Genomic DNA, 23,521 nt, shown 5'->3' with positions numbered 1-23,521 from the left:
AATGGGTGCCATATACAGGTGATACACAGGATTAGATAGTTACATGAATGTTATTGTGATGATGACAAACCGCCCTATTGTGATTACAAGTAAAGTACTTCAACCATCAGGTTGGCCCAAGGGACTTTCCATGCAATTAAGGCATAGACAATCGCTTCGGATAAGACGTACCTGGGCAAAATGAAAACTAACCAATCACATTTTTATGATTAAAAGTTCTAACAGTCAAATAATTAGAAAGCAATAACATAGAAGTAATCTGGATCATTTATTCTGATCGTTCTGGAGGCAACTAGGTGGCACTTATTTTTCTCTGTAATCCATACCACAACTACCCTGTAGCATGTCACTTACACGCCCCTCTGAACACCTGATCGGACCCTTAATTCTGTTCTAGCAAACACAGAGCTATTTTATATAAGCTTAACATTAAGGTATGGTTAGATATTTTAGGACATTTTAAGTACTTTTTTCAAACATAACTTACAAAAAACTATACCGGTTTGCAACTTGAGTAAAAACAATGGCACTGATATATTTTAAGATCAATGCAAGCAGTTTTTAGGATAAGCCCTGTTCGGGAAACGGCCCCTTAATGTTTTAAAATGCAGGTCAAGGCTGAAATGCAAGATCTGCTACAGTCCTCAGATCTGAACAACAGAAGCTCTTTAGATGGACGTCTAACCCCTAAGAGGATGCACTCAAAGCTTGATGGATAAGTAGGGCACTGATGAGAAGTTTTTCAAATGTGTTTAATGCAAAGACAGCCAGAGAGATTGCTTGTCTGTGCCAAAACTTGAGTGTTGAAAAGGCCTGGGGCAATCGACAGACCCATCTGAGGCGTCGGACAGAGATCTTCATTCTGAAAGGATACTGAGGCGCTAGACAAAATAGAAACCCAAATACAAAGATTGCCTTGGCTTGTGACACTTCGGGGCAGTTTCCCGGACAGGGTTTAGATTAATCCAGGACTAGCCTTAGTTATATTAGGACATTTAAGCAGTTGGTGTGCATCTTGAGACAAAACAATGCCTATATGTTAAGAGATGTCAGTGCAAGATTTTTTTTAATTAAGGCAGCTCAAACATGCATTTTAATCTGGGACTAGGATAAGAACAGACCTTTCAGGTCATAAAAAAGCTATCCGGCAGTTTACTGCATATGTTAAAGCATGTAAACAACAATATAAATACATGCATCGTGTAGGAATGTTACCAAAAGTGGCACTGTATAGGGAAAGTTTTCCACTTTATGTACCTGCAATGTCCCCTGGGAAAGCCTGCATATAACAAGTCATTTTTTTATGTTGTGTGCAGAAATCAAGCAAAATGTTGAATAACATACATGAAACATAGAGCATGCATCACCAGCAATGCAGGCAGCTAAACGAAACAGAGGGGTTTCAACTCATTAGCCTAGCCTATAGGAAAAACTGATACAAATATCTAAAAATGCACTATATGATGCTTCTGATAAAGGCATCTGCTAAATGCATAAATGTAAATGACTCTTCTGCTGTCACTCAGGGTGTCCGGGGCTCATTACAGTGTCCCCTCCTTGCAAGCACCTGGTACTGCAAAGACAGCTGACACAAATCACAGCAACAGCTGACTGCAACAACAAGCCAAAGTAATGCGTAGAGATGAGCACAAAATGCACAACATACTGAAACATGCAGCTGCAATGTAGGGGATGCAGGGTATAACTGAATATGGATGAATTCATCTAGCTGGTGATCATCTAGGCATGACATCATTGAGATCAATTGATGTGAAGGAGCTTCATGACGTCACCCACCGTGGAAAAAAATCAAACGTCATATAAATCGTGATGCACTGAAGAGCTGCCACACTCGCATACTTAATGTAAAGATTTTTTCACCCACTAATCTCGCTCGCATGTATATGTGACGTCATACCACACACACGCGCGCACACACACACAAATGACGTCATGTAATAGCATGCTAAGTGTTTGACCTATATATATCAATCTGTCAGCTCTACCCCAGCATAAAATCGCGCCTACATATGCACAAAATTCACGTCTGCAGATGCACAAAAAAAATGCCCAACGGTCTTTTAGGTCACGCGTCAACGGCGCGAACCGTGATTCGGATCAGCGGTCGATCGTCACACGAACACCGCGCCGCGCGCGCCCCATCCTCCCCACTTACCGGATTTGAAAAACGCCGCTATGTCGGCCGCCTCCTTAGATGTGTCCTCTCCCTCCCCCGAACTCATCATCGGATCAATTATTCTCCAGCAGAAAAACTCCCCAGACAAACGGATCGGCGTCGGGTTTCCAAATAAAAGACACTGATCGTGAATAAATCCTCTTCATTGAAAAGCAAAGGTCGGCGTGCGCGGATTCGTGCCTGTGCTCGCGGAGCGCGGACCCTCCATCTTGACTCTCGCTGGTCTCGGTACCGATCGGCGGCGCTCCTGAGTTTCAGCGGTGAGAGAGGAGGAGGATGGGATGAGGGAGGGAGAGGGGAGGTCTTCTTCAAGAAGGGGGTCTCCAGGAATCCCCTTACTACCCCATACGCCCTCCCAAAGGCCACATCTGCTACATTTCAAGCTATAAGCATGCATATTTACTATGATGGTCATATACACACTTAAAATAAAATTGTAAGTTAGCCAAATAAGATGGGAATGATAGCAAGACCAGTGTTCGATCAACAGATGTATTCATTTAATCTCTATTCAACTGTTTCTAGGCAACTTTGCATATTAATATAGAAGGGTGTGCACATTTATTGACATTTTATGCTAGCTTTAAACGATCCTCAATTAGAAATTTAACCAGGGCTCTCAGAAAACTAAAAAAAAATCTTTAAGCCCATTTTAGTGCACTTCTCAATAAAATCCTTTAATATGGTGCAACATTTTGCCAGGTTTAAGCATCCATTCAAAATGCTGTCTTGCCAAGGTACCTCTAAATTAAGGTTATAAAAGCCTATAAAAATAATTATCATTATTTAGCTGTATAAAAGATGCAGTGATTATACATTAATCAACATTGCAACGTTATTTTGATATGACCCGTGCATGGAACGAGGTGAGAACTGAAACAATTGCGCTCTCTAGTGATACTGACTTACATAGACAATTACATAGACACAATTGCGCCCTCTATAGACGGGCTTCATGAATTGAAGATTGCAGTGACAAACTCGGATAAAATCAAGATAAACACTGCACTGCAATTTCTAACCTAACCTAACCTAACTGCAAATTACTAAAAACTAACTTATTTAAACCTTAAATATGACTACTTGTGTTTGGCTTGGTTGAAATCTTATGCATTTGCACGATCCGCGTTCCACATTCCTGAACACAGATATCATTACGACGATGTAGAAACATGTAAAGGAGTTTATACAAGGCTGTAAAAAAGCCTAAATGTTTATTTGTTTTTTTTATATGCGAGATCAGTAAAATCACGCAAGGCTTTTTTTCGTTAGGACTGACCAAACTCCGGGTTCTTTAATTTTACCCTCACCCCTGACGTCGGCATCTCCATGGTTACTGCCAACAACTGTTTCTATTGGAGAAAGTGTGCGTGCGGCACATTCACAGCATGTTCAACACTAAAATTCCTAATGGAGGTTGAGAAGACAGCAGCAGCCCGTGGAGTATTATATAAAATGAGATTTACAATCCTATAAACTTCAGAAAAGTTTAACAGGAGAGGAGAAAAAGAGAAGATGGATTTGAGTTTCCGGTCAGTGAAGTCAAACATCAGATCAAGAGAAACACATCAGACTTCTGTCCCAGTCGAGAACATCAAAGAGATGCAGGTCTGCTGATTTAACCTTATAAATAAACATCTATGTCACTTATAAACACACGCACGCAAATCTAATACAGTAACGTTACCTGTATTTTGTTGTATAATTTAAAACGTATTTAGGAAGAGTTACATTTTCTCAGGCTTTTTGTGTCTTCACGTAAACTCTGAGAAAGGCTAAATATATTTTATTATTATTTTCATTCATTATTAAAGGAATTTTCCAACAACAACCTGTAGTGTAACCTGTAAGAGACTGCTATTGTCATTTATTTATTTATGTATTTTTTCTCAAAAAATAGCATTAGTACTGTTTCTTAAAATAATTGATTAATAAATAAAAATAATGTTCACTGATGGTATCAAAGTAGCTGGTAGTATTGAATGTAGATTTTACAAAACCGTTCAGATTTCAAGTGTTTGTATTACAGTTGCAAACCAGTAGATGGCAGCAAAGCTCCACAGAGCCTAGGAACAGGCGATGATTTAAAGGGGACACATCATGAAAATCTGACTTTTTCAGTGTTTAAGTGCTATAATTGGTTCCAGTGCTTCTATCAACTTAGAAAATGAGAAAAAGAACAACCCAGTAACTTAATTTTGATAAATCATTCTATGCAAGCATGTGAAAAAATAGCTAATTGAAATTTGGTTTCCCCTGTGATGTCAGAAGGCGATAATACCGCCCCTTAATCTGCACTATCCAACAACAGCACTGCCACTTAGTGAGATCAAGCTCATTTGCATTTAAAATGTTATAATAAATTATCTATATGGTATTATACCAATGTCAGGGTTTTCAAACTGGGGTCCGGTGACCCAAAATTTGTACAAAAAGCCAAAATTCTAATATATAGCCAGTTGTTTGGTCTTTAAAATATAACAAATTCTATTTAACTATGTGTGTGCACTGTTTGTAGTTATTGTATATATTATAAATACACATGCAATAATGTTAATATATATATACACATCAACATAAGGTTAATCAAATTTGGGGGTCCTTGTCATCTTAAAGTTTTAAAATCCCTGACCCAAGTAGTATTTTTGTTTATTTTTTTAAGTTCATTTTGATATTTCTGTTAGACTGCAGATCTCTGCAAACCTCCAGAAACTTAGACAAAACATCCATTTGCTCTCTGTTTAATCTCACTGCTGTCTAGGAGATGTGATTTGTGACGTAAGCAAGGGTATTGTAGTACACGTCATTCATGACATTGGACTGCTCCCAATGTTTTCTGTTGCTCGAGTTACAGACAGAATGAAAAGCAGACAGTTGTTGATCAAATAATTTAGCAAAATCATTCAATAAATATTTCTCAAGTCATCATTTTCGCAATTTTCCTCATTTCTTCTTATACTACATGTGATGCACATATTAATTCACAAACACTGAAGGTGATACTGGGCTTGAAAGTGTTTTCTTACAGTATCTAATGGTTTAAAAAATCATGATTTACATTGTGATGGTTTAAGTGTTCAAATCCATCCATCTGCCACAAGGCATTATGCAATAGATGCGGATGAAGACAGTGAGATAAATCACCTTTGATTTATTATACCTGCGCTGTCAGTGGTATCCTGTCAGAGGAAAGACCAGTTGCTGATTTAAATATCACATTTACATTTATTTGTAAGGTGTATTTTTCACAAAGAGTATTGTTTTAATGTAAATGATTGTTTATTTCAGAAAGTTGTTGGATAGTGGTGCATTGGCAGTAGTGCATAACAATAATCCTTTGTTTGTGCTTATTGATGCATTATTGGTTCTTGCACACAAGTTGATGTTTTTTTAAAAAAAAGGTCTTATATGGTAATGCGGGTCTGTACTTTTGGATAGTGTGTTTGTTCTTGACTTTGCAGATCTTCTGCATAATTTAGCAGTAGACTCTTGTTACACGGGCCTATCATAACCGGGAGATTACTGTCACTGTCCCAGTAAAATATTGATGACCTAACTGCTCTCACATGCAAACCTTCGCAGCTGCAGGCTCTGGATTTAAAAGGCAATGACTAATACGCGACTTGCCAGTGCGGGAAATCTTTTAAGCTTGTTAAGCTTTATCCTGGTGTCTAAAGTGATGCCTTGTAATACTGCGCATGTAACTTATAATCAGCTTGTAGATGTAAGAGAAAAGACGGATCTTGTTAGCGGTGCTTGTTGGGCAAGCCTCATTATTATGGCATATACTTAGGGTTAGAAAACCGAACACAAACCCCAAACGCAAAATGTCTTATGCATTGTTTTTGCTGTAGACATGAAGGATATCACAGATTTGATTACGAGTTTAGTTGGATTCAAAGGATGCAACAATCCATAGATATAAATTGAAGGAGGGACCCAGGCCAAATTTTGGGAGCGAAACACTATAGAGATGGATTGATTTGGACTAAAAGCGATACTTACCCTCAAGCAATCCAAAATACCAACCCAATATCACGCAAATACGTGACTATTTCACGTATGGACCAACGTGTAAATGTCACGTTTTGCCGCGTTTGAACGTGAGCATGTCACGTTTTCTGTTTGTGTCACTTTCACGTTTTGGTTACTCAACTTTTTTGTCCTATTTTCAAACCATTTTCGCTTCGTTTTAGGGTTAGATTTACATAAAATGACATCCTTACCTAAACAAACTCTAACCCCAACGTCAGGCGACAATTGGTTAAAGTTTAGAAAATATAAAAGAATAAGTCTTGTATCTTTTTTTTTATAAACCAATACTTAAAGTGACAATTACTTAAAGTGACATATAACACAAGCACCAAATCTAACCCTAAACCGAAGCGAAAATGGTTTGAAAATAGGACAAAAAAGTTGAGTAACCAAAACGTGAACGTGACACAAACAGAAAACGTGACATGCTCACGTTCAAACGCGGCAAAACGTGGCATTTACACGTTGGTCCATACGTGAAATAGTCACGCATTTGTGTGATATAGGGTTGAAAATACATATGTCCATCATCTTTCAGACAAACACAATTGGAGTTAATTTATCAAGGAACAATGTTTAAACCTCCAAAAAAGTGCATTCATTCTTCACAGAGGAAATCCACACGGCTACAGTGGTTTAATTGTAAGGTCTTCTATGGGTAATCCATGCGATTTTGAAAGAAAAATATACATATTTAAACTATGCCTGCATCCAAAAACTCTAAATTGCTACTTTCTGTGGCAGGGAGGCATCAAGGCATGTCCAAATCCAATGTTAGGTTTACTTCCTGACTCCTGAGATCTTGTCCCACAATTCAATGCGTGTGCGTGCATGGGGAATGTGATTGGTCAAGCCTGGTCGAGTTTGAAAAAAATGGCGGCCAAGAAAGCACAAATTTTGTTTAAATAATTGTATATTTTCTCTTTTTACACCTTTTAATTGCATTTCTAGCGAGAAATTAGCATTGTAGTTTTCAAATATATGATTAGTTATCACAAAGGCGCTCTCTGTTTATATTTCAAACACGCTGCCTTTGAAGTGTGTCCGAAAGCGTTTCTCTTAGGCTGCAGTCACACCAAAAGCGTTTATGGCAGTTGCAGGCGCCTTTTTTGAATGATATTCTATGGGCAGGGCGCGTTTGCGCGCTGTTTTTGCGCGCCGAGCGCCTTGCAGTTTTTTGCCGCCTGCTGCGCACGTGTTTTTGAAGGAGCGCTGAGAGCGGAGAAGCGCCCGACGTCATTCGCCTCTTTCCATTGTCCAATCGTATGAGTGGAGAGGCGGGCCTTACGTTGTGGTGAGGGAAGTTTACAGTTGCTTTGAAGAACCGGACTCCACTCGCTCACTCTCTCCTGCGTGTTTGTGCACCTCTCATCCTCAAACAAGGTCAGAGCAAGCGTCCTCTTTTTAAAGTTTCTGCTAATATGACAGTTAACAGCAAAAGAGCGCTCACGCGTCAATATTTGATTGACAAGACAGCTGACTCGGTGGTTGCTTAGCAATATGAAAAGCCCCGTCGCACTGCTCTTTTTTTAAAAAGGCAGTGCGTCGCGCCTTGCGTTTGCAAGCGTTTAAAGCGCTTTTGGTGTGACTGGCCCCTTAGCTGCCTTAATACCTTCGAAGTCATTGCCTCATGAGGCAGCGATGCAACAAGTCAGCTGCCTAAGTTTTCAGACGCAGCCTTTATAAACTATAATAACTAGTTTCCAGTAACGGCGCCATCTTGGACTCACGTACCTATGGCAACGAACACTCATTACGCTAAAACTCTCGTGTGAATCGCTTGAGTTAAAGTTTGAAATATGAATATTTTTCTTACAAAATCGCATGGATTACCTTCAGAAGACCTTTAATAACCACTGGGCGCTGTGTGGATTACTTTTGTGAAGGATGAATGCACTTTTTGGGGGTTTAAAGTCAAAAGTTGTTCCCTGATACCTGTTTTCTACTATTATAAAGCTTGGAAGAGCAAGGACATTTACTAAAATAGCTCAAAATGTGTTCATCTGAAAGATGATGGACATGTGTATCTCAGATTGAGGGTGAGTAAATCATGGGGTAATTTTGATATTTGGCTGGAGTATCCCTTTAAACCACCAAAAACGACACTGAACACCCTAGCAACTGCAAAGCAACATCTTAGCAACCACATGTCCAGGGAGTCTTGCATTATCTTCAGAAAATTATTTTTTAAAGGGTACCGCTACAATGATGACTTGTATGCTTTAAGTAAGAAATAATTGACGATGTGCCGTTGAATAATTTGAAAATAATGCACACACAAGGTGGTAATGTTGGTACATCGCGGGTGTGCATTATTTTTAAATAATTCAAAGGACCAGAGTATATTATTCTGCTTATACCACGGTTACCACAAACATTGCTCCGGTGGTTATTGTAAGACATTTGACAGGCATTTTGAAGCCGCCTTTATGTTCCATGTATCATATAGCCAATCCCAGTGCTAATTTTTTTAAGCTATACCTGTACATGGGTTTATAGTTGGGGGTACCTTTTAAGATGTCAACATGAGGCAACATATCAATTGCATGCAGTACATGTTGGTAAACAAAAGCTGTATTTTTGCTGTTGGGCCTTATTTCTCTAGCTTTCAAATACTCCGATCCTAACCCAGTTTCGGTCTGATTAGAATACAATTCATTCATATTCATGAGTCTGTGCTGCAGCAGCTCAGTTTAACAAGCTGCGATGGTCAAATGTTCCCGGGGCATTCAATTGCGTGCATGTCCCATTACAATACAAATGAGTATCTGACTAGTATTGAGGTCTTATTGATGAATATAGTGTCAGATTGTGTATGGGGTGTAAAAATTCCCTTTCATCCTGCAGAAAGGGTGACGTTCTGTCTTCAACCGTAACCTTAACAACAATGGTCCATTTAGCTTCATGGGTGACATCAGAGAAGGGAGAAGACCTCCACTGATAACCACTTTGAGGACAGGTGGTCACCCAACACTGTAGGGCAGGTTAGAGAACCAATAGAGCGAGAAACAGGATCTGAGTTTAAGAGAGTTAAAGATCTTAGTCATTTACCTGTGGATATACAGTACAGTACAGATCTGTTGTGTGATCTCATGCCGTGTTTAAATAAACTGGAAGTTATATTGGGTACGTGGTTTCAAACGGGGCAGAGATGCTTCCCCGTACACCCGACTTTCAAAGCAAGGTAAGATGCACCTTTGCTATTCGTGCACAAGGTGCTTATTCGATTTCTTGATGTGTTTTCTGTTGTGTATCATGAACTATGATGCCTGTTACATTACAGTAGGCCTGTTATCATTTATTAATTTATTTGGATTTACACATTTTTTCAGTTTATCTAAATTAGACACGAGGAATAAATTGTTAAAGAGCAGAGAAATCACTATTTGGTAGGGTTGTCACACCTTGTTTATAATGAAAAAGTAATTTATTTATTTATTTACCTGATTGGTTTTAATTCTGTTGCAGACTTTTAATGAGTTCATGTCTCATTTGTTTATAACTGCCTTTTTATTTATTGTATATAGCACTTTTTTAAAGTGTTGCATTGTTTCAAACCAGCTTTACGTGAAAAGCGTTTTTTATAGTGTGTTAAAAAAACTTTTGTGGTTCTTTGGCAGCCACATACAGTATTTAGTTCTATATTGATTAGACATTTCTGGCGTCCAAAATCACATATTGGACGGTATGTACTGAATTAAATGAAGTACCATCTCATCGACCATTTTTACTAGCTGTAATATAAGTCTCAGGTGTGCCTTGTGTCTGTGAAGTTTTAGCTCAAAATACCTCACAGATCATTTGTTATAGCATTTCCAAGATGCTTCTTTTTGGGGGAATCAAAAGCGCTGTTTTCAGGTGTGTACATTTAAATGCAAATTATGCTACTGCTCCTCACACGCTTTCAAACAGACAGTAAATGCTTTTGGTTAAAAATAGATCTGATTCCTGTAAATACATTCCTGAGACAATAGTATATTTACAGTGTTTCCCACAGATATGAAATGTACTTGTGGTGTTAGCCGGTGAAAAGGGCAATCATTACCCACCGACAAAAAAAAATGGTCCTTCTATACATGTGACAAAGAACTATAAATGTGTGACACAACACAATACTTTAATGTGAAATTAATATAAATGTTCAATGAATCATAGTTCATTAATCCAACCCCCAATCTTTCTTTACCATGAACAAAGCTGACATTGTTTGTCAAAGCACCACGAAAACTCGTCCTGTTTTTGCACTGATATATGAAGCAATTAGATGGCCCTTTTTATCAAACTCTATTGAATATAATAGTATATTAATGATAAACAGTGAAGGTCTATAAATTATAAATGTGACTGGTGTTATAATGGTTATCATTTCTATTAGATAGAAAAAAAGGCACTTTTACGGCTTCTGCTCTATTTCTCACTTACTGATTAAAAAAAGCTTAATCCACTTATTATTTCAGATTCAAAAGTCTACTTGCTGTCCCGTTGACAGGTGACTTTACGTTACAGCTTTGCGTTTTTATATTTTGAGGCAGCTTGAGCTTTGCTCGTTCAGTTCAATGGGCTTGACATTAGCATTATCATTGCTTTTTTGCTACCATCTCTGTGCAAAGTTTTTAGATTTTAGAAAAGATATGGTTTATTAATAATAATATTATAAAAAAATGGGAAAAAGAAAATGGAGTGTGTGGTCGTGACTTTTAAAACAAGAGCCAGTTGTTATCGCTATAGAAACCGGGGGTACGCTGCACATGAGCTTTAGTGCAGTAGCGTTCACGAACGTTCACCAATCGGTTACACACAATATTAATCAGACTTCGGATGCAAAGTAATTAAACTAGGACCGACCCGGACCCGACTGACCATTTAAAATGTAAAACCGGAACCGTCTGGGTTCTCTGTGAAGACCTCTAAAAAACTCTCTTCAAGTTCAGAAACATGGAAGGATACAATCAGAGCATGCTTTGCGTCGCACCCAATTCATTGAGAAACAGAGAGCACGCAAACTTACAACAAACTCATCGGGAGAGACACGGTGTGCTCACATGCAAAATGTCATTATTAAAGAGTGTCATCATCACCGAAGAATAAAAAAGACTGAATTTGATTCCAGATAGAGGCCTACTTGGGTGCTAATATACCTGGGCGGCCCGCCCAAGGAAAGTCAATGTGTGGGAAACACTGTATTTAGCCAAATTAGCACTACAATGTGCTAGCATTAGCAAACACTTTAGAAAAGCATTGGATAAAGTGTCTGTGGGCGTGGCTTAATCATTGTGACATCACATTAACAAGAAAATCAAAAACTGCATGTTTAATGAGACTGCTTTGGTTTATGGAATTAAAAAATAAGGAGAGGGTGATTGTTTTTCCATTGTGGTGTGGTTGTGTTCACACACTGCCAAAACACATTTATGTCTAAACACCTTGTAAAAGTGGATTTTGTATATGCCCTTTAACACAGTACATTCTTTATAGTATGAATATGAGTAGTACTGTATAAATGAAATTCGGACATCCGCCATGTTGATACATCACGAAACATACGTCATCATAACAACAAGGGAGCTGTTAACTTGGATGATGTTAAACTAGCGCAATTTAACCACAAGAAACATTGCATTTAAAGCTGCGTCGCTTTTTGTTATTTTCCTCTACTTCTTCTTTTTGACTGAGTGACTCACGGGATAGTACAGTGTCTATCGAATGCACACTTCAAAACCTTGCCGGAAGTAGTAGTCTACTGCTTTTTGCCTACTTTATAGTATGGACGTTATAACTTCCCAGAATGTTCTTTATGTTATGTAGGATGATTTTATGTAGAAAACAGTAAATCACAAAAAATAACTTTAGCTGGGTTTTCACAGAGTCACACACATACACACACATATATATATAGTTTCTCTTTATTAAAATGATGTGTTTGGCTTCAAAGACTCATTTTGGCACTCTCCTCCAATTTTACACAAATCTGCAGTGTATGGTTTCTTTGTATTAAATCGATTCATCAAAAGATTCATTGCACTGGATCACAAAATCTTACATCCTTAACATCCATAATTCACAACATCTCATAAGTTGCTGAAAGATTATCACTATGTCAAATTTGCTCTGAAATCACTTAGCGCTGCTCTCTGTTGACATGGGCTGTCACGTCCGTTTGCAGATTGATGCATGCGATCGCTGTGTGCTCATCTAGAAAATCTTCAGCGTTACGGTTACCCTTTTATTATTTGTCTGGTGTGTTGTGTTGCTAGGTGATCATTGGTGTTCAGGCGTTATCGTTTATTTCCAGTTGTTTTGGCAGTCATGCTCTATAGTGTGTCATTCCCACACTAACCCTAAACTCCCATTAGCTGCACAGGTCAATGGATGTGTGTGCTTCTGCTTGTCCAGGCTTGTTAGGCCCTGCTTGTGTAATGCGTGACCCTAAGATGGGCTGTAAATCTTGATTCTCTGTTATGACTTAGTTGATGCATTGTTTTTGGTAGTGATAAACTGTGAATAATGTTTTGTTTTAAATAAACAATCATTTAGCATGTAAGAAAGCGGCTATACAGTACTCTTGTCAAGAAACTCAGTGCAGAGATGTTTGTGTCCGATACACTGAAAAGCCTAATAAGTTGACTGAACTCATTTTATTGAGTAAACTTGTTCCCGCAGTTGAGATGAGTAATGGGTCTTCCAAAAACTTGTATATTTACAGGTAAGTACTCTGAACTTGGTGGTCACGTAGACTGAACTTAAATAGTTAAGTTCACCAAACTTGAAGTTTGTACAGTGCACTTAAACAATTAAGTTCACTTGGTTTCCGTAAAGACTGAACTTAAAGTGTAATTTAGATTGTATACACTGCAAAAAATTATTTTCAAGAAAAAAAAATCTTAGTATTTTTGTCTTGTTTTCAGTAAAAATATCTAAATATTCTTAAATTAAGATGCTTTTTCTTGATGAGCAAAACGACCCAAGAAAATAAGTCTAGTGTTTAGACCAAACATATCGTATTTAAGTGATTTTGTGAATAAAACAAGCAAAAAAATCTGCCAATGGGGTAAGAAAAAATTACTTAACTCAACTTAATTTTAAGAAAATTTTTCTTATTCCATCGGCAGATTTTTTTTAATCGCAAATGTCCTTATATTTAATATTTTTTGTCTAAAAACTAGACTTATTTTCTTGGGTCGTTTTGCTCATCAAGAAAAAGCATCTTAATTTAAGAATTTTAAGATATTTTTACTTAAAACAAGACAAAAATACTAAGATTTTTTCTTGAAAATCATTTTTTTGCAGTGTAACAAGGAAAGACTGATTTTGTGTTAATCAATAAATTAATTTAATTCTCCACAGAAACACATATTATTGTTCACACAGATCTTTATTAAAGTGGAGAGAAATAACAATGAAGTTGAACAGGATCCATGTATACCAAAGTTGTGTATACATAACAGTGATCACATAACGGTGACTTCACAAAAAACTACAATTTGCAACAAAAAAGCATCAATACACTGCAAAAAGGACTTTCTTACTTAGTATTTTTGTCTTGTTTTCAGTAAAAATATCAAACAATTCTTAAATTAAGATGTATTTTCTTGATGAGCAAAATGACGTAGGAAAATAAGTCTAGCTTTTAGACAATAAATATGAACTTTAAGTAAATTAGTGCTTACAACTAGGAAAAAAAATCTGCCAATAGAATAAGAAAAAATTTCTTAATTCAACTTAATTTTAAGAAAATTTTCTTAGTTTGGCAGATTTTTTTTTTTTTTTTGCTTTTTTTTATCGCAAATTCCCTTAACTAGACTTATTTTCCTAGGTCATTTTGCTCATCAAGAAGATACATCTTAATTTAAGATTTTTTTTATTTTTACTGAAAACAAGACAAAAATAAAATATTTTTTGCAGTGTAATAGTACAAAGGGTGTAAAGGGGGTCGGCCACTGGACGTAAAGTCAGCGTTGCGCCATGTATCTAACAAAAGAAAACACATTATTTTCTGTGAATGTACACACACCAGCGGCATCTGACGGCGGAGGTGCGTTGTGACTCTAGACGCACCACAGAGCGCAACTCACATAGTTTAACATTAACATCATATTTGTCCCAAATCCTTAACGGTTAACATAGCGTCGCTGTCCGATGAAACTCACGTATGTTCATTTTGCCGATTTTGAGATTTTTCGACAGATTGAATGTCCAGGTTCATTTCCATATACAGTATGCGTCACATACCTAAATAGCCAATGAAAACTTGTGAAATCATGTCATCTGATTTTCACGTACCCGTTTGGTGTCAAAGCTGTCAATCACGCCGCATATCTTCTGCCTGTGAAGCATCTCGCCGGTCTCGTAAAGTTTCATCGAACCTATGCACTGGATATAGCCGAATAAACATGACAATGACTTTCCTTCGAGGTAAACGTTTCCCCCGGACGCCAGACTAACATCTAGGAGTTACGTAATTATGGTAGGACTGTGCAAACAAAGTATCTGTCTAGCATTGGTGATATTTACGCTGGGGATGTCCCCAGCACTTTTTGAAAGCATTTGGTTAAAATGTTCTGAAAAATCAAGCGATGCTTAAGACTGGTTTTGTGGTCTAGTGTCACATATGTTGCGTTGTATGCTTATGGTGTGTTTTCTTGTACATGTGTAATGAAATTCATTGTAATCATTTATTAAACGCGCTGCTGTTTTCGACGGTATGGTGCTTTGGCATTGTTCGGTTGAGCTGGTGTTGCAGGGACTGTTACATGTGTGATGTGTGCATTCGACATTGTTGAGGGTTTATAAATTTATGCTGAGTATTTTCTTGTTGTTGACTGGCCTACGCTATGCCCATTTTTGGTGCGCGTTATTCAATATTTTTCCCGTCCTGCAGTAATGTTTTTATAAGATCTTTTGTCCCCACCACTTTTTAACCCAAACTGACGCCCCTGTTGTGTAGCATTACCATGTCAGTGTATTGATTCATTGTCCCTTAATGGTTTGCAAGAGACATTTAATACACTTATAATTAATATTAAATAAAGTAAGCGTATTTAACCAAGACGTAGGCTATTTAATAAACTGAGCGTATTCATCTGTCAATACGAAACGCGACTTGGCCATTCTAATTAATGATCGGAAGAACGCGTATCGCTCAAAGTTACTGTAAAATATGCACGCATGTACATTTAAACTCAATTTTGGTCAAATGTGGATTATATCATGACACTGGCAAGAATATGGTTACATGTAAATATGCCGTACCAAGTATGACAACGCTACATTCAACTGCTTTTGATATACTGTGTTTTTTTCACTTTCTGAAAAGTTACCGTTTTGGACATATGTGAGTTTCATCAGGCAGCGACGATAGGCTGATAACGTATATTTTGCATCTTGAAGTAGCCTCTGTCTGACTAAGCTCGCTCTATTTAATGTGCACGTCCGGTGTGCGATACCTGCGAGTTGTCCTACATGCAACACAGCGCTTCTGGCCAGGTGTGCGCCACCCTTAAAACTCGAAGAAATTGTAACTGTTAACTGTTTATATATCCCATCAGTTGTACTCAAAACCTTTTTATGCGTGAAGGCTTGTGAGTATTCCTTTTGACTTTTGTACTGATAATTTTATGTTTTTTGAACTTACATTTTCGAAGTTTAGGGTTTTTGTACATTTATAAGTCAAATGAATTAAGTTAAAGGGATAGGTCACCCAAAAATAAAAATTCTGTCATCATTCCTTCACTCTCATGTTGTTACAAACCCGCATAAATTTCTGTTGAACACAAAGGAAGATATTTTGAGAAATGTTTGTAACCAAACCCTTTTTGGACCCCATTTACCTCCATAGTAGGAAAAAATTATACTATAGAAGTAAATTGGGTCTTCAAACAGTGTGGTTACAAAAATGTCTCAACATATCTTCCTTTGTGTTCATCAGAACAAAGAAATTTATACAGGTTTGTAACAACATGAGAACAAGTAAATGATGACAGAATTTTCATTTTTGGGTGAACTATCCCTTTAAACTAATTAAGATTTTAAGTAATATTTAATCATGATTACTTGACTTTTTAAGTACAAACAACATTAAGGCTTTCAGTGTAAAATGAAATCAAGTTCTCCTAAAATACTGTAACCATAATACAAACGTGTACCTTGAGCATCTGTATCCAGCCCACAAAATGTTGCTCAGTTTATTGGCTCATTTTTTTGTTTTTTTACAGTGTTACCTAGCACCGCGGCTAAGCAACTTTTAGTGTCTTTATCTGCTTTGAGGGGCCCAGTCTGCTCTGCCCATTTAGGGCTTTTGTTCAATCGTGTTTCTTTTATTCTGCACGGGGCCCTAAAACGTCTCAGTTTTTACAGTCATGAGAAAAGCAGAGATTCGACAGAGACACCGCGAAGGTCAGGTGAACGAATAATTGGGACGGTCCCGTCCGGAGGACAAAATCTGTCCTCTTGATGAAAACATTTTTTTTTTTTTATCCTGCACTTGGACGATTTAGCCATTTGGTTATCCACTTCGATGAGGATACAAATTTAAATTCTGGATCTGCTAGTGTCTATATGTGAGATCTTATGGATTATATGGGTGAACAGAAGTCTAGGAGATCTAAAGCAGAACTGCATTCATCAATCATCTCCAACAGTCAGATTACTGCTTTTAAAGTATGTATGACTCCATGTTTTCATGATGCCTACAGTAGTTTGGCTGTTTGGTATTTTTGGTTTATTAACTGTTTATTAATGCAAAGAAAACATGTTTTTGGGTCATTTTTGTGGGCTTTAGGTTAAAAGTCTGTGTAAGAATTTTTTATGTATGTAAAGAACATTCTGTGAAAATATAACCTTGATATCTTTACTGAGTAAGGCCATGTCAAATCTTGAAATTAATGTACTTATGTAGTGATGCACCAAATCTCATTATTAGATTATGAGACTTTAGCCTGAATTTTCACAGACAGGGTTAATACTGTGCAAAAGTCTTAGGCCACCATGCCACTATTAGATTTGGTGTTTTTGCAATTGTATAGTGATCATATATAATTATTTCTCAGTCTCTTTATTAGAATACAGCCAGAAAATGCAGGAAATGTGTATGTAGTATTAAAAACAGTGTAAAAGTATAAGCTGAAGTGTGAAGTATTTAGGGTAAACTCCCCTTCAACTTGAGCAATAGCAGGCGGCTGCAGGATCTCTTAAACCTAAATTAAATTAAATCCTAATTTCTAATTCTGATCGAATGACTTCAGGACTTCAGTCTCCTCAAAAAAAGCTCAAGATGTGTTTTGTGCCAAGAGAGGTCACACTAAATACTGACTGATACCTGAAGAAGACATTTAGTTCTGAAAATTGTTTTGTTTTTAATTTTGTACATATTTCTTGTATTTTCTGTTTGTATCTTAAGAAAAAAGAGTGAAAAATGAATATGGATGACATTAAAACTATGTATATGTATATTTTCATCTCTGGCAGGGAAGCATGTAAATTTGACGTAATGTTATTCAAATATGATCACATTCTTAAAATAGTTTTTATAGGCATCATTACAAAAATAGTAAGTAGGCTACTTCTGAAGTAGTCAATATGGCACCCTACTTTAGCTGTCCTATTAAAGTTACTAACATAAGCTGTAAAGTTGACCCATCTACTGTGTCACACAGCAAAAGCTGAAGGAAGAGCGAGAGGCTAAGAGAGCACAGCTGGACGCCAGACATGACTATGTCCTCAGCATCGTATCCTCTTGTGTTGGCCTGGAGAAGAGTGAAGTGGAGGATGCCATCCTGGAGGGAACACAGGTTAATGGCTCTAAATAGACACTACAAGATCTTAATTCAGTTTTTAAAGGATCTTCTGCACATGTTCATGGCATGAAGTCTATGACTAGCATTCATCAGTGTTAAAGTAATACTCCACACACATTCCGATAATTTACCCCCATGTCAACCAAGATGTTTATGTCTTTCTGTGTTCGGTCACGAAGAAATTAAAGGGATAGTTCACCCAAAAATAAAAATAATGTCATTAATTACTTACCCTTATGTCGTTCCAAACTCGTAAGACCTCCGTTTATGTTCAGAACACAGTTTAAGATGTTTTATATTTAGTCGGAGAGCTTGTTGACCCTTCATTGAAAATCTACGTACAGTATACTGTCCATGTCCAGAAATAAAAACATCATCAAAGTAGTCTATGTGACATCAGTGGATCAGTTAGAATGTGTTGAAGCATCGAAAATACATTTTGGTCCAAAAATAACAAAAATTATGACTTTATTCAGCATTGTCTTCTCTTCCGCGTCTGTTGTGAAGTACATGCGCAAGGCTAAAGTCACGTGACTGCAGTGACGCGGATGACATACGACGCGGCTGACGTGTTATCTGGTGTGCCCCAGCTGTTTTTTTGTGTGCCCGGGCTTCGTTTACAGTCTGAAGGAGACGCATGTTGTAAGATTGAAAAAAAACATGTCTGAGGATAACACGTCATCCGCGTCACGTGACTTTAGCCTCGTGCATGAGCTTCACAACAGACCCGGCGGAGAAGACAATGCTGAATAAAGTCGTAATTTTTTTTATTTTTGGACCAAATGTATTTTTGATGCTTCAACACATTCTACCTGACCCACTGATGTCACATGGACTACTTTGATGATGTTTTTATTAACTTTCTGGACATGGACAGTATACTGTATGTAGATTTTCAATGAAGGGTCAACAAGCTCTCAAACTAAATATAAAACATATTAAACTGTGTTCTGAAGATGAACGGAGGTCTTACGAGGCATTAATGGCATTATTTTCATTTTTGGGTGAACTATCCCTTTAAAGTTTTTCCATAAAATCGCGGAGATGTGGGGATGGCGCGCCACGTTATCTGCTTTCTCACTGCATAATGCTGTATGTAACATCATATAGTTAGTATGTATGTTGTTGTGTTCATATTTATACAGAATTAAATGTTTTTACTTTCTGAGCAACTGGGATGGTGGCCCCCGGGAAAGTTGGTTCCCTACGCAAACTGCGTACTCTGCGTATAAGGAGTGGCCGTACTGCATAAGGGTCTTATCTAGCGAAACTATGGTCATTTATGTCCAAAAAATAGGTTCTGGAAGACAACTTCTTGTCTTGCACTACCGTGTGATGCACCAGCGCAAACTTATATATTACACAATCACATCGAAAGGTAGCGCGTTACATATGTACACTTGCGGACCATTTTAAAGATTAAACTGACACAAAGACATTACCTAATTTGTATCTTTCCACATACAACAACACCGGAATGGTCCCTTTTTCTCCAAACGTGTAAACACTGGAGCGGTAGTTTCGCATACGTCATGCGTGATCTTTCGACGTGATTGCGTAATATATGTAAGGTCACGTCACACGGCTTGTTCAAAATGAGAAGTAGTGGTTTTCCTCAAAAAACGTAATTTCTTCTCGACTGAACAAAGAAAGACAAACATCTTGGATGACATGGGGATGAGTAATGATCAGATTTTTTTGTGAAAGTATTAAATATTTCTTTAATATGTGAATGTTATCTTTCAGATTGAGAGGATGGAGCAGTTCTTTGCTGTTGATGGCCTTCCTCACCTCATCATGTATTATCAGGACACAGAACCTATGGAAGCAGGTTTGTCAAATCTGTGTGGATCTTGTGTAAATCATTTCTGGCTTATATTTCACCCCTAAATTAAGGAAACAATAATATTGTGAATAATGAATGTAGATATTTCACTGTTCACTTTGTATGCAATTCTCTTATTTCTTTCTTAGAGTATCATTACATTTATTCTGTTTGGATACATTTATACAAAAAAGAGCATAAATTAAAAGCAATACAAGAAATGTTAATTAAATAATATCTATTTTACATCAAAATATATGAAGAAATATCTATTGGTAGACTGACCCCATGACCTTTTGCGATGCTAATGCAATGCTCCACCTTAAACTTTATTAACACTGATAGAAGGCTTATTGCTTTTGTAACTTTGTATGCAAAAAGTGATCCGGCTTTAATTTGTTCAACCTTGATTTCTTTCTTTATTTGCTAGCTGCAGCCTCATCAGTGAATCGCAGTAAGAAACCCAAAGTGTTCGTGACGGAGGGCACAGACGTGGCCCTGACTGGCATTTGTGTGTTTTTCACCCGGTCAAACACCTCCAAACCAATCACATCAGAGAACATCCACAGGGTAACCAGACACGAGGGACAATGTGTGAAAATTTGCCCCTAAAAGAAATCTCATATCTGTTGATGGTGCCAATTATAACATCTCATGTATTCTTTATGTGCATATTTCTTGCTTTAACATCAGCATGTAATGTATAATAAGTAATATTTCACTAAATGTCAATACGAATGAATTGTGCCAGCAGATAGCACCTTCATTATGTGAGCACCATCTGGGTACCAAAAAAATTGCAAATCAGGTAGAAAACACAAACACCTTATTTAAATACAATTTCGCTTAATGTCTGCTTTATGTGAACGGTAATAACATTGCGGTAAGGTTATGAGAATACGCCTCGATGTATAATAAGCGTTATTTACATGGAGACAACAATGACTTGTTTTAAAGCTCACATAACGCACGCTGCCTATCTCATTGTAATTTTGAGACTCTATAGAGTAGCATTGCTTCCTTTATATATCTAAAGAGTCTTAAGTTTTATTATAGTTTTATTATCAGCTGTACCAATTATTTCCAAATAAACCCGACCCCCTGGAGGCGTACCGCAGGCGAGTCACGAGCAATCAACACACATAAACATTATCCCACTATCTCTGGATAACTTATGATTCACTACATGTTTGTGTCGTTTACATTATATGCTAAACACAGACATTTGATGCAGTTTTACTTACCGCCTGCAACACATGACCTTGTTGGGACCGCCCCATTTCAACGAAATCCAGCGTTAAACCAACACACATGCACCACTCTATTCCGGATATACAAACTAAATCCATTATTTCCATAATGCTGGGTTTATTGGGAAACTTCCCTCACAAACAAAAACACACTTCTTTGGTGAGGTTGTTTTTGTGTCAGTTCTTGGTTCTGGTTAAAGTGCCCATATAAGGACTTCCACTGTACTTCCTGCACTGAAATTGCCCATAAAAGATAAAAGCAGGATTGTTACGTATGAATCTTTCACGTTCGAATAAACTTCCGAAACTTGTATGAACCCTGGTGAAGTGCATAGACACAGAAATACTCCACAACACGTCCATTTGCTTATGGTTAGCATTGCATGTGTTAATAAGTCAGATGCATGAAGTAGCTTTTCACCCCCACCCTTTTTTAAATACATTAGAGCAGGGGTCTCCAACGTAGTTTGTTTTATCCATTGTGGTAGCCCTTGCCCACAAAATGGTCGGAGACCCCTGCATTAGAGAGTCCAAATACATGTCATGACATCCTCTCCTATTCCTCTCATAGGATGTGAATTTTAACACACTGGACACTACCGGTGTCAGTCTGCTGAAGAGCGTGGAGCAGCTGTTGTCAGAGATCTTCATCCCCACTCTGAAGAAGATGAGCCACGGATGGGGAGAGCTGGCCAGCCCGCAGGCTCAGGCTGTCAAACAAGACTTCATTAGCTCTCTGGACAGCTTTGTGTCTGTGTTAGCTGGGGCACAGGAGAGCCTGCAGGAAAAGGTCTCAGACATAGCAAAAACTTAAACACAATGTTACAAGTGCGCACACACTCATTCACCCTATTCTGGTGTTTTATCGATCCACGGTTTCTCCAGAATGAATTGGATTGTGGACTTGGTCAGGCAGATGAAATATTAGAAATTTAAAGCCATTTTTCTGGCCTGTTTTGGCCAAGAATCCAATTGAGTTGATGGGGTGAGGGGTGGGAGGTTGGCCATTGGATAGTTCACCCAAAAATGAAAATCCTGTCAACATTTACTCACCGTCATGTTGTTCTAAACCTGTATGAGTTTCTTTATTCTGTTCAACACAAAATAAGATATAAATGATGGTAAGCACACAGTTAATGGTACAATGCTTCACTTCCATAGTATTTGTTATCCTACTATGAAAGTAGAGGGTGAACATTGAGCAGAATCTTCAATTTTGGGTGAACCATTTAACTCATTTAAATTTTTTACTTTTAATTAGCTTTAGCAAAAATGCTAATTCTTTAAAGGTGACATTTCACAAGACTTGTCTCCAGAGTACATATGTGAAGTTTTAGCTCAAAATACCCAATAGATAATTTATTATGGCATGTTAAAATTGCCACTCTGTAGGTGTGAGCAAAAATGTGCCATTTTTGGTTGTGTCCTTTGAAATGCAAATGAGCTGATCTCTGCACTAAATGGCAGTGTCGTGGTTGGATAGTGCAGATTAAGGGGCAGTATTATCCCCACAAATTTCAATGACCTACTTTTTCACATGCTTGCAGATAATGGTTTACCAAAACTAAGTTACTGGTTTGGTCTTTTTCACATTTTTTAGGTTGATATAAGCAATGGGGACCAAATTATAGCACTTAAAGGTGCAGTGTGTAATTTTTAGAAGGATCTCTTGACAGAAATGCAAAATAATATACAAAACTATATTATCAGTGGTGTATAAAGACCTTTCATAATGAGCCATGATGTTTTAATTACCTTAGAATAAGACGTTTTTATCTACCATTTAATATACACAGAGGGTCCCCTTACATGGAAGTCGCCATTTCGTGCCACCATGTTTTTTAAAGAAGCTCTTAACGGACACACTTTTTTATTAGTTATCTTCAACAGTGATAGCTTCTCTATGCATTTCAAAAGCGAAGGGTGAGCTGTAAACTGAGTTGTTGGTTGCAATTTGCAACCTCACCACTAGATGCCACTAAAATTTACACATTGCACCTTTAAGTATTCGAAACGAAAATGATTTCTTAATGTCTAGTGACATATCAGGGCCATTTTATGATTCATTGATATAAATTTCTTACATACTGTTCCTTTAAACATGGAAAAAGTCTGATTTTAATGATATCATGTCCCATTTAAAGTGCCATGTGTTGTATTTTCTGTGTTTAAGTGTGGATAGACTTAGAAACATTCCTTTATAACTGAAAAAGATCTGTGTTGTAACAGCTGTCAAAATATCTCATTTAATACCTCAGGTGAACCTCAAAGAGTGCGACATTTTCGACTTGAAGACATTGAAAAGCCCTTCAGATTACACAGCTGTGGCCAATAGCACAGAGGCTCTGGAGAAGATTGAAACCTGCATGAAAACATGGATTAAACAGATCGAACAGGTATTAAATCTTTGACTTTTAAAAAT

At 37.5% G+C, this 23,521-nt stretch overlaps 2 protein-coding genes across 6 annotated transcripts in view; one reads left to right on the top strand and one right to left on the bottom strand.

Annotated features, from left to right (window-relative positions):
• The window catches only part of triob (trio Rho guanine nucleotide exchange factor b), a 152,778-nt gene extending 150,286 nt beyond the window's left edge, over window positions 1–2,492 (bottom strand). For 2 of the 3 annotated variants that reach the window (XM_073871873.1, XM_073871874.1), the window contains exon 1: window positions 2,177–2,487. In XM_073871873.1, the coding sequence (XP_073727974.1) occupies window positions 2,177–2,246 (70 nt within the window). In that variant the 5' untranslated portion in view covers window positions 2,247–2,487. Of the gene's footprint in view, window positions 1–2,176 lie in introns of all 3 variants that reach the window. The other variant, XM_073871877.1, reaches the window with a different exon arrangement.
• Window positions 2,493–3,172: 680 nt separating this feature from the next.
• dnah5 (dynein, axonemal, heavy chain 5) overlaps window positions 3,173–23,521 on the top strand; it is a 149,806-nt gene continuing 129,457 nt past the window's right edge. For 2 of the 3 annotated variants that reach the window (XM_073871872.1, XM_073871870.1), the window contains exons 1-6: window positions 3,173–3,805; window positions 17,884–18,018; window positions 19,771–19,855; window positions 20,280–20,419; window positions 21,671–21,889; window positions 23,358–23,495. In XM_073871872.1, coding sequence (XP_073727973.1) covers window positions 3,713–3,805; window positions 17,884–18,018; window positions 19,771–19,855; window positions 20,280–20,419; window positions 21,671–21,889; window positions 23,358–23,495 — 810 coding nt within the window. In that variant the 5' untranslated portion in view covers window positions 3,173–3,712. The remainder of the gene's footprint in view (window positions 3,806–17,883; window positions 18,019–19,770; window positions 19,856–20,279; window positions 20,420–21,670; window positions 21,890–23,357; window positions 23,496–23,521) is intronic. The other variant, XM_073871871.1, reaches the window with a different exon arrangement.

The sequence above is a fragment of the Misgurnus anguillicaudatus genome, chromosome 10 (genome assembly GCF_027580225.2).
Source record: "Misgurnus anguillicaudatus chromosome 10, ASM2758022v2, whole genome shotgun sequence".
NCBI lineage: Eukaryota > Metazoa > Chordata > Actinopteri > Cypriniformes > Cobitidae > Misgurnus > Misgurnus anguillicaudatus.
This window is presented reverse-complemented; position numbering and strand designations above follow the sequence as displayed.